The sequence below is a fragment of the Centruroides sculpturatus genome, unplaced genomic scaffold (genome assembly GCF_000671375.1).
Source record: "Centruroides sculpturatus isolate CEXI.00-Female unplaced genomic scaffold, Cexi_2.0 scaffold1263, whole genome shotgun sequence".
Lineage (NCBI taxonomy): Eukaryota > Metazoa > Arthropoda > Arachnida > Scorpiones > Buthidae > Centruroides > Centruroides sculpturatus.
This window is the reverse complement of record NW_019385466.1, coordinates 210,428-222,844: the sequence shown is the minus strand read 5'-3', so window position 1 is coordinate 222,844 and position 12,417 is coordinate 210,428. Positions and strand designations below refer to the sequence as shown.

General features: G+C 30.2%; 2 protein-coding genes across 7 annotated transcripts in view; both read right to left on the bottom strand.

Moving 5' to 3' along the window:
- Nucleotides 1–12,417, bottom strand: part of LOC111639259 (cytochrome P450 3A2-like) — a gene marked incomplete at its 3' end in the record, with an annotated part of 48,744 nt that overhangs the window by 21,195 nt on the left and 15,132 nt on the right. The window lies entirely within an intron of this gene.
- Nucleotides 5,083–12,417, bottom strand: part of LOC111639256 (patched domain-containing protein 3-like) — a 27,603-nt gene continuing 20,268 nt past the window's right edge. For all 6 annotated transcript variants that reach the window (XM_023385084.1, XM_023385078.1, XM_023385080.1 and 3 more), the window contains 3 exons: nt 9,140–10,150; nt 7,155–7,472; nt 5,083–7,077 (listed from right to left, as the gene is read on the bottom strand). In XM_023385084.1, coding sequence (XP_023240852.1) covers nt 5,828–7,077; nt 7,155–7,472; nt 9,140–10,136 — 2,565 coding nt within the window. In that variant the 5' untranslated portion in view covers nt 10,137–10,150 and the 3' untranslated portion in view covers nt 5,083–5,827. The remainder of the gene's footprint in view (nt 7,078–7,154; nt 7,473–9,139; nt 10,151–12,417) is intronic.

The following is a 12,417-nucleotide window of genomic DNA, read 5'->3' as shown; positions in this document are numbered from 1 at the left end:
TTCTCATCTTTTATTCAGTTGATGTGTGTGAAATTATAGGCTATACGTTACGGGCTCCTAAGCCCCTTATCAGCCAACTTGTATTTTCATCTTGTATGTGTTGTTTTGGTGTTGGGTTACTTTCATCTTCCTTCAATTTGATGATATCCGCCGTTTCAATACTAGAACGCTTTGTTTTCTGATGAGGGGCTGATGACTTAGGAGCCCGAAACGTGCATAATTTCACACGTATCAACTGAATAAAAGATGAGAAAACCGCCAAGTGTCTTAATTTATAACACTTTATTGTGTTTGAAGCAACAAAGTTTGAAGCACGGTTTCAGATTAGTAAAAAGAAGAAGAAGATAATTATCGAAATTTCTCTACCAACTGAATACACGTCCAAATTTTAAATCTAATTTTAGAGCTAAGAATGTTTTATACGCGAATCTAAAAATGATTTTATAAGTACAGTGAACTAATTTTAGTTAAATAATCATATTAACGGAATAAATGTTGCAGTGGAGTAGCGTGGGTGTCAGCCGCCCGGGGGCGGAGAAAAATTTTGCCGCCCCCTTATTTAGATATCTCAATTTAAAATACTAAAATTCAGTTTCGTCACAGAATAAGTAATGAACAATTCCGTGCTCATTTCAATCGGTCCTAATCGTAGGTGCGACAAAAATATGAAATGAAATGGTTCAAATTTTTATAAGGTATTATTATTATTTATTGTGAAATTTTGTCGCCCCCTAAAAGTGTCGCCCCCACTACGCTACGCCACTGAAATGTTGTGTATAATTGGCTAATCATTAACTAGAAACCTAGAAATCCCAGTTATATTAGCTAGAAATTAAACATTTCTAGTTGATGTATAATATTTTAAAAAATAAATATGTAATGCGTATAATTGACGAAATCGTAAATATCGTAAAAATCAGTAAAAGTTTTATATCTTCAAGTAAAACATGAGGTATTCTTAGAAAAAGATATGCTATTTACGTTTTCAACACTCCGTCTCAATTAGCGCATTTAACTCGATAATATATGTCAACATTCTACAAATGTATTAGTCTACATTAATTAACTTTTAGTATTAAACATTTTGTGAATGTTTAAATTTATGCATAAATATTACTTGAGAACAAATAATAAATAAATTCAGCAATTATATTCTTTAATATCACAGGAGAACTTTGAATAGTTAGATTAATTTAAATTGTTATAACAAAACGCAATTTTGTTTTCGACAATGTTACTAACGTTTAATAATAATTAAATAATATTTAAGTTTATATTTTAAATGAATATATTAATTTACAAATGTTCAGTGTGATAATATTTAAATATCAGAAAATTTTTATATATTTTAGAAGATTATTTTTACCAACTTTAAAATCATTACACACATTATAAATCATTATAACATTTCGATATCTTCGATATATTGTAGCATGCTATACTTTTTATAATATTAATTTTATAATTAATAAATGTAAATGAGAGAAACAATGAACACCTTTACCGTATTATAAAATCTTTTTATCTTAAAATAATTTTCTAAGCATTAACTAACTATTCTTGTTTGCGCTACCTATTAACCTATTTAGTTACTTATCGTTTTATTTAAATCTGTAGTGGTTAACAACAAAATTTGTTTAATGTTTAAAAAATTATCTTAAAATAAAAAAGATTTCTCTAAAAGTATCAAAACATTTGCAAATTTTTATAAACTCGAAAATGTAAATTATTATCTAAAATATAAAATAAATTTTTCAGAATTTCATGAGTTATTTCAAATAATGTAACAATAGAATGTTCAGTTCTAAAACTTAAAATATATGTATATTTTTTATTTATTTAAATTTTCTTACTTTGACGTTTCATTCGCATTTGATTAATTGTAAATAATCAAGTAAATAAAAATATTTCAGAAGTGAACTCAGCACGTCTTCGATTTTTTTACTTGTATTACTTTAACTTAAAAATATAGATATTAAATTAACAAAAATAGCGACTAAAATTTTTACAATTAATCTTTGTACTTCATTAATAATTTGGCCTTAAAATAATTTAAATTACAAGATATTTTAATATTTTTTTAATATTGTTTAAAACATTATATATCAAGTACTTACTTATACCAGAAAACAAAAGGAATAATCAGAAAAAGTGATAAATTTAAAAGATAATACATTTGATATTTTCATTCAAAGTTAATCACAGCAATAATATTCAATAACTTTAAATGATACTTATGAACTGTTAAGGTAAGTGCGGCATATGATAACTACTGGCCATTCCGAAATTGGGCCACTTGTCTGACCCAATTTTTTATGTAACCATATTTAGTAAAAGCGCCATTAACTCGCGTTATGATTGGTCAAACTTGTTACACTCAAACGCGTAACCTACGTTATCCATCTGATTTCTTTAATCTAAAAATATGATATAAAAGACGTTGCTCGTGAGAAATGAGTTGGTTATCGTTACTGTATATTTTTAGGTTACGTTAGTATACATAGTACGCATCGATATTTTGTGCTTAAATTTGCGTACATCATTATCAATCAGTGTTGCGTTACAACTTCGTGAGATCCAGAAAAATTTGAATTAGGGAGCCCCTTGTATAGAGTTTACTTCAGACATTTTTCTTCGGAGGAATGTGTTAGGGGAAATATTTTCTTTTAAAACATTGATTTGGGCCCCCTGTTGATAGAGGCCCCAGTCAATCGCTCTTTTTTTCTATAGGATAATGCGCCACTGTTGTTAGTTATTACATTATTTAAATAAGTTTATTTTATTCTGGTTTTAAAAATGCTTTGTTTAGCTACCAAATGAAAATAAAATTTCACATAATTAACGATATTAATAAGTATTTGTCAGAAAATAAAGCAAATAAACGAATCTAACGACGCACAGAAATGTATAGTTATATGTAACATGAGGAAAAAGTGAATGGGGGAGACACCGTGCGTAGCAGACCAAACAAGACAGTGACCTAAAAATGTAAAGTTCGCCAGCATAGCGTCGTCTAATACAAAATATGTTTTAGCACACAGGGATTACATTTTTACTTTCTTTCGCACTCCCTCTATCGATGTGTGCCATATACATAACAAATATCAATTATTTCAATTTAATTTTAACATTTTCACGAATCTATCGAACTTAGTTTCCGTTAGCGGTTTCGTTAGGAAATCTGCGATCATTAGGTCCGTCCTCAAATAATAAACCACAATTTTCCCTTTTTCGACTAATTCTCGAATGACATGATAGCTTACGTCGATATGCTTACTACGCTAGTGAAAAACTGCATTCTTCGATAACTGTATCGCGCTTTAGTTATCGCAGTAAACACAAGTGGCGTTTTTTTATACATCTTTTAAAACCCATATGAACTAACTGCCTTTTTATGTAAGTTATTTCTAGCGAAGCTTCAGCTAGAGCTGAATACTCTGCTTTCATGGTCGACATTGCAACAGATGTCTGTTTCTTTGACTTCCAACTAATCGGACCGCTTGCTAATATCAGAATGTTACCTGTACACGACTTTCTGTTGTCTACGTCTTAAGCCTAATCCGAATCCGTGTAGGCTCTAAGATCTTTGTTCTTCTTGACGTATGTTATTCCATACATAGAAGTACCTTTGAGATCTCTCAAAACAGCTTCGCAATCATCCAATGTGTTTTACCGGGATCAGCACATAAACGACTTAATGTGCTCGCAGCAAAAGCAATGTCTGGACGTGTCGCGTTTGCCATGCAGATAAGACTTTCGATGAGCTCTCTATAAGGCCGATTTTTCATGCCGATTTTTCTCTCGCTTTCGGAGATTGGACCCATTTTCTTCTAAATTTTCATATTTGACTCTATCGGTGTAGCGACAGTTTTCACATCCACTAAGTTGAATCTCTTCATCAGTTCATTAAATATATTTTGTTTGCCTTAAACGGACGCTACTTGTTGGCCCTTCTCTGTTTATTTCAACGCCTAAAATGTTACTTATAAGACCTAGGTCTACTATTTTAAATGCAGATTTTAGTTTCGATTTAATGGTCTCAAGGTTTTCAATCTTCTTCGCTGCCAATATTAATTAAATCGTCTACATAAACGATGATTATCACTCAATCTTCTTCCTTCCCGAATACATAAACGTATGAATCAGCTGCTGTACCCATAACCTGTCAGAAAATGAAGGCAAATAAACGAATCTAATGACGCATAGAAATATACAGTAATATGTAACACGAAGAAAAGCTGAATGAGAGGAGACACCGTGCCACACAGAGACGTAGCAGACCAAACAGGACAGTGACCTAATTTTTACTTTCTTTCACAGTATTCATAAAACTTAATATTTTCTTTATAATTAAAATAGATTTTTATTATAATAAATAATGATTTTCTTTACTTAATGATTCTGGAAATGACTTAAAAATACGGACAAAAACACCATAACAGAATAATGATTAGCACATAACTACTTTAGGTACTGAATATTTTATACTTTTAATAAAGTTGAATAAAAAAATTTACATTTAATAAATACAACATAAACGAATTAAGTAATTACAGTTATTTATAATTGCTGATAACATATTTGATAAATGAAACTAATTTTAAAAGTTGAGATTAGACTCTTGACTGATTGATGTATTATCAGTAGAGAACGTATTAAGTATTATATTACTAGGTCAATATTTAATTGCAATTAAAATAGTATTTACTAAAATCTTTATCATCTTTTTTTACATGAGAAATGAATATATTTTGTGTTTACGTATAAAAAGGAATAACTAATTCATGTAACTTATAGCTTATTTATGTTTATTTCTTTAAAAATTTTATTTAATACTTATTAAAAATGTAAAGTATGCTTTTATGCTTACGTACAAATATTTGCAGTAGTATTATTTCATATTTTACAAGTAGAGTCTTTACATAGAGATATTTTACAAGTACATCTTGATATTCAGTATAATTATGATAGAGTAAATTTAAAATGGAAGGTAAAAGAACAGACCTAAAATAAATGATTATTTTATTCGCATTTCAACATTACAAAAATATTCAAACACTTATTCATAAAATTTGTTCAATCGTAAATATCTAAAGATTATTTAAACTGTTTTATAATTCAAACATAAAATCTATTTATTTGTCTATCTCTTTTTAAATATCTTACAATGTATGATGAATTTCACATTTCTTTATCTTACGATATCGAATTTGTTTTATATTTATTTTAAGAAATTGAAATATCATTCTTAACGTCAGTTAAGCACGATAACCATAGACATATTATTATACTTCGACGGTTTTTAATTTAAAACAAAACATCTTAATTTTTCTTGAATTTCATTATCCTGATTTCTAATTGCAACTTTTTGCAAAAATTTAAAACGTACGATTAAAATTAACATTTAAAAGTAGTAAACAAATAAATAAACAATCTATCATCAGTTAAATAACAGGGCTGGATTAATCATTAAGAAAAATATGCAACTGCATAAGTTCCAAGACAGAAATGACTCATAACGGCGCCTTTTTTTCTTCTCATTTAAAATAATTCTACTTTTATTTTATCATATAATAATAATAATAAGCATGTTCTTTACAAGACTGTTAAATCCTTAAGAAATGGGAATTGATTATCCAGGAATGTCTGAATACTTAGCCCCAGACTTTTATTGATCCGGTCCTTTTAAGTATTATTGTATTATTTAAGCTTACAATAAACTTTTTCATTTATATAGGCCTAAGTATATTAGATCAATGATATAATGAACGTTTATTTATTATATCTATAATATTAACAAACGTTAAATACAAAGTAGTACTGTATTTTATATTTTGCCATTTACCTGAGATGAAGGGTTTTTATCAGCTTTTTTGTTAAGACAACAAGCTTTATTTAAAAAATCTATAGAAACTGGAATAAAAAACATTGAATGAAAGGCTGTTTGCATAACTATAATAAAGACTATTTTAAAAAAAGTAATGAAAACGTACATAGGACTGAACAAAAATACACAAACTCCTACAATTGTCGATAAAGAACCCTGAAATATTGGAAATCCAACTAAATATGCACAAAAGCTTAATTTTTCTCCTAAGTTATCGCTTTTCTTTGTGTAATTAGAAAAGGCAAAAACAATGTGACTTGGATAATTAATGCAAAAACCAAAGCAGAGTACTAGAATCATCGTTGATATAATATCGAGGTTAATATCCCAAAATGCCATTAATCCAATTGTTTCAGCAACAGAACTTACTACAGAAATGGATACAAGAATTGTACAAATTATATAAGGAATAAATATATAAAATAGGATAATAATTATTAGAATTGTGACCCATATCAGTTGAAAAATTATAGAACGAATTATGGTAGCTTGTTCCACTACATTCTCAAATAATGAAAATACTTTTACAGAAAGCTTAGAATCTTTTACGATTTTATTAACATCTTTCATTAATTTTATTTCTTCTATTCTATTTGTGACATTTTTCGATATGAAAATAATTCTACTAGAAACGATTTTGGTTCCATTTTTATTGAATTTAACATCGTATCTAAATGGATAAGCACTTTTAAAACGAAAGAATACATTGCGTAAACCATCGATAAAATCTTGTTTTAATGATATGTTATATCCCTTCAAAGAAAACTTAGCAATATCGTGATTCAAAAAGACATTGTAGTATTTAAGCCACCAAACAGTTAAATCTGAAGAAATGTGCGGATGAGATTCCATTTTATGAATTAATTTGTCGATGGATTGTTGAACTTGGGGGTCAGCATAGTTTAGAGGTTCTTCTATTATAATTTGAATTGGCAAAGAAAATTGAGTAAAGTATTTATAATACACACCAATACTTTCAGTTGAATAATCGACAGGAAAGACTTTAGAAATATCAAAACCTTCAACTAGATGAAAAATTCCCCATATTCCAATTCCCAAATTAGTGAAATAAAGGAGGATAATAATAATTTTGGCTGATGTCGAAGAAAGAATTTTATCAATTAGATCCCGAAAAAATTTCATGCAGATTTCTTCTTTAAATATATCTTCTTGAGAATTACTTTTAATACCTAAAGTTTATAGATTAAAAAATTAAGATTAAATAAAGACGTTTAAAAGTATAAGTTTGAAGTAGTGTGAATTATACCTATTTCCTTGTAATCTGGTGATTTTTGCATGATGTTATATTCTCGAAACCCACTTATTGCAATGCATCCTCCGAAAAATGTGATTTGGTACAAGAATGTAAATAAGATGGAAATTGCTGCATATGTGCAGAATATTCTAACGATGGGAAACGGGGTAGTCATTCCAATGCAATAAGATATGAAATTTGTTAAAGACGTCAGAGTGATGGAAACTGCAGCTTCAGAATATGTTTTTGACAATCGTTTTTCCACACTTTTCATAAAATCGGTTGATCTCCAAGAGGCCAGTAAAATACAGGAATCGTCAATTTCGGTTGCTTAATTATAAAAAATAAATTTTAATAATTATTTTTTTTTTGCAATTAATTATAAGTTGTCAGTCGTTAATTAATTAAAATATATAAACTTTATCAAAATGCGGTTATAAATTTTTAAGCAATCCTGTACTCATTATTAGGAATAATAACGCTGTTCTCGATACTGAGTGTGTAGTACTCGAAAGCGTTTGAACCCTTTCTTTTGTATTTTTCTCTTTCATTAATGTATTTTTCTTACATTAATAATTTTCAGTGTTAACCTTATCTAGATATACAGCATTTCCTCGGTTAAACTCCGGGATTCAAATAGACTCCTGAAAATAAAAGTGTTGTTAAAAATGAACTCCAGGTTGAAAAGCATGGGAAACCCGTAGTACTATACTGCACAGTGTAATGTAGTTTGAAATAGCAAGTAAGGAATTTAACTAAATTTCTATATCTTCAAATTGTATAGAATCGAATAACAAGGTTTTTATTTTAAGATCTTCAAAATAAACCCGAAAAAGACATAGGTTTAAAAAATTATTTTCAGGGGTTTAATCGAAGAAATACAGAATATAGATGTAGTATGGTCATGACAGACCAGAGAGAGAGAGAGAGAGAGAGAGAGAGAGAGAGAGAGAGAGAGAGATTTTAGCAATTAGCAACAAATTAAAGTTTGTAGATAAAATCTGATAACAGATGACGCTACATATTGCTTTAATAAATTGTGAGTGTCTTTTAAGTCGTACGGAACCAGGTAGTAGTAAAATCAACTAAACAGAAACTAATATTTGTACATTAAAAATTATTCATACTTTTTCCTGCCACGTTACCGTTTATCTATGATATAATAGTCATATTTTTATAGAATACATGCCGCGATCAACGACACAGATGATTCTCTATGTTCGAATAATTTTGAATAATAAAAAATTTAGGACTAATGGTTTCGTAAATTATTAATTGCTAGCAGGTGTATCTTTATACGCCGGATGTTATTGTTATCATTATATGTTATTAGGGTTGGTCGAAAGTTTGTACTTTCGTGTTTCTTTGTATCAGGATGGCACTCATTTGTCGTGACACACCTTGTGTAATAAAAGGTAATAAATAAAATAATTCTCCCAAATGACATTTATACATTTCAAAATACTTATTTTAAATACGGCATAATATTAAATACTAGAAAGTCCACATTTCTTACTAATAAACACTTAATGAAGTTATTAAGTTATCTTCCATTGATTATACCGCAAAGTTCTTCGTATCCAATATCCAATTCATTCTTCTTAACGGTCAAGTTTTTCGCGATAAGATCTAACGTTTTAATTTCTTTTAAAATATTTTCTTGCAACATGTTTTCTGTATCGATACCTAACACATATACACTTGGACTCTAAGCGATGTGTTATTCTTAGAATATCGGCGCATTCGGACATGTTCAAGGGAAATAATTCTTCTACTTTTTCTTTAGTTTTCACAAATATTGTATAAAAACAGAAAAACAATATAAATAAATGAATGAAGTAGGGAACTTGTTGTAATGAACTGATAAGTTAAAAAATATATTTAATATTATGTGGAAAATTTACTAACTATCCAGAAGTATTTATTTATTTATAAAAATATAAAAATCAGTTCATTATAACAGGACACAGAATTTAATTTAAACACTAATCTCTTACCTATAACTAAAAATGGAATTGTAATATTGGTGGCTGAATACTCCAGACCGCAATAAGAAGCAAATCCAAATGAAGAGCAAATGGCCAATCCAGCTGATATGCAAGACGAAATTCCTAGCCAAGGTTTACTTCTTTTCCAACTATTAGTAAGGAACGATATCGCAGAAAAAATCATTATTAATATTATTGACACTGCTATGAAAGGCGTTATGCCTTTTATATATAATAAATAAGAACCATCCACGAGGTTTATAAAATCAGGAATTACTCGAATATTCTTAAACTTTACTTCAGATAATTTCTTAAACACTGATTTCGTCCATTTTTCTATCGATACTATCTTCTCTGGATCTGTTTCGTCCATCAAATACACCAGCCTTAATGCACGTACATTTTTAACATAATCACCATCATCAACAGTAACTCCACCTAAATTAATGCCATAAGCTTCGTACGAAAACGTTACGGGATCTATATCAATTGGATATTTAATTTTGTTCCAGTTAGAAACACGTTTTTCCAACTTAGAAATTACATTTAAAATGGGATTTACGAAGCATCTTCCATTGATTATACCGCAAAATTCTTCGTATCCAATATCCAATTCATTCTTCTTAACGGTCAAGTTTTTCACGATAATATCTAACATTTTAATTTCTTTCAAAATATTTTCTTGCAGCATGTTTTCTGTATCGATACCTAACACGTATACACTTGGACTCTTTAAGCGATGCGTTATTCTTGGAATATCGGCGCATTCGGACATGTTCAAGGGAAATAATTTTTCTACTTTTTCTTTAGTTTTCACAAATTCTCCGTTTTCAGCGACAAATAAATAGTCAATATCTGTAATTTCTTTGAAATTCAGGCACCCGGGAAAAAGAATTAACGTGATTAGTACAGGTATAATAATAAAGTAAGCTGGATATCGACTAACCGTTCTCCCCAAAATTTCGAACCATTTAGATAATATAATCTGTACAATTCTTCGATTCATTTCCCTTCCTTTACCTGGAATTAAATAAATTGATATAAGCTACGTAAGTTATTTTGCTTTTGTTCTTTTACCTATAAACTTTATATTGATTATAATTATTTTAAAAATTCAATTTTAAAAAATATTTGTGAGGTTTACCGACGTCTTGTTGGGAAAACTTCCTATCTTAAAAGTAGAGTTTCTCGACTCTGACGTTTGAAGAAGACGCGAGGGAATGAATTGTATATGAATAATTGTATATAAATGTCATATTCGTATACAATTATTCATATACACAGAAACCAGACACCGTGACACCAATAACAATAAACAATCGCGTTCTACAATAAACAATCGCGTTTTAATGATAAACATAAACAATTTTTACACGTGTATTGGATGACGTCAGTAAAGATAGTGGCGTTGTTCCTCAAAGATAGAAAAACATTCAACGTAACCGCTCGGAAGTGAGCTGAAACGCCTCGAATGAGTCTTGTACCTCCGGAAGGATAGAATGGTTCTTTTGAGAGGAAGACATTTTATCGTTTCGATATAAAAAGACTCCGACCGTTGTGTTGTGGTAGACAAAGACTATAACTTCGTGTCAAGATAAGTGGGAGAAGTTATTGACACTTCTTCTCGAAGGAAAAACCTCGAGGAAAAGGCTCTTGCTTAAAAACATCTTTTCTTTCTCTCATTTCACGCTTTCCGAAACAAAGAAAGGTTTAAACAACTCTCTTCCCTTAATAATTTCAATTGTGAGATTCGGACTTCATATATTTTTATTGTAGTTTTAATTTGAAATATTTATGTTAATGTTTGAAAACATTAAAACTTAACATAAATACTTTATATGAAAAAGTTTTCTTCTGAAAAGTATTGTATATGTTACTGTAAATGCTCGAACTATGGTAAATCCTAAGATTTTCCAGTAAAACCTAAGATTTACCAAATCATTGTGGTAAAAGTCCGAAATGTTCTGCGATCATTGTTAATTTCGAACTTTTACCAGCATTTACTCGGTATATCTTAGGTTTTATATCAGAGACATGGTAAATGTTGAAAAAATAGTCCCGATCCCGTACCGCACCGCGCCGCCGCCGCCTTCGCTCGGCGCATTCCATCGTTTGACACGTTAGAATGCGCACAGTAATTCTAATCTTGTTTGAGATTTCTCTGTCTAAAAGTTATTTATGAATCAAGACGAGTGTGAAATGGAAATTTTATGAAACAATAAACGAGCTCATTGCAAGCAAGAAAGATAATAACTTTTATTTCAATAGGGACAAATATGCAAAGTGTTTGGAGGAAGTAAAAGCTGCAAAGAACATGAAAAAGAAACAAGCTGTTCATTACAGGCATATAAAGCGTCACGACATTCTGGCTATAGGCGGCGAAGAAAAACTAATTGCGCCTATGAAGGAGGAGGATGGAGAAATAAGGTATTACATTTGTTTCGAGGACTTATTCAACATTCTCGAAGAAACAGATGTTGCTGTTGGCCACAGTGGAAGGGCACGGATGCTTAAGGAATGTAACCGCAAGTATAAAAATGCAACAGTTGAGGCTACTATGACATATTTGAAGCTATGTCAACCTTGCCAAAAGAAATAGAAGACTTTGAAAAAGGGCATTGTCATCAGACCTATACTTCATAGTGAAATGAACTGACGCTGTCAGGTTGATCTAATAGTTCTACAAACTACCCCAGATGGAAATTATAAATTTATTTTAGTTTACCAAAACCATCTTACCAAATTTGTGATCCTTCGTGCACTTCAAACTAAACGCACCCTAGAAGTTGCATACCATTTTTTGGATATTTTCACCACTTTTGGAGCGTCGAGCATCCTTCATTCCGATAATGGCCAAGAATTCTCTAACCAAGTTATTGAGAGTTTATGCTCCATGTGGCCGGATGTAAAAATCGTACATGGAAAGGCAAGGCGTAGTCAAAGTCAAGGATCAGTGGAGCGCGCTAATCAAGACATAGAAAATATGTTGATCACGTGGATGGAAACCAATCAGTTATTAAAGTGGTCAGAGGGTTAAAGATTTATCCAGGCAATGAAAAATAGAGCATATCACGAGGGAATCAAATGTTCTCCCTACGAAGCAATGTTTGGTTGTCCAATGAAAATGGGCCTTGCAACTTCAGCAATTCCTGGTGATATGATTAGAGTTATAAGATCTGAAGAAGATTTAGAGAAGTTGTTGCATTTGCATGGCAATATGGAACAAAATAATGACGTCGAAAATGCAATCGAACAGGACAAGGAAGAAAGCATTGTTGAAAATGAGT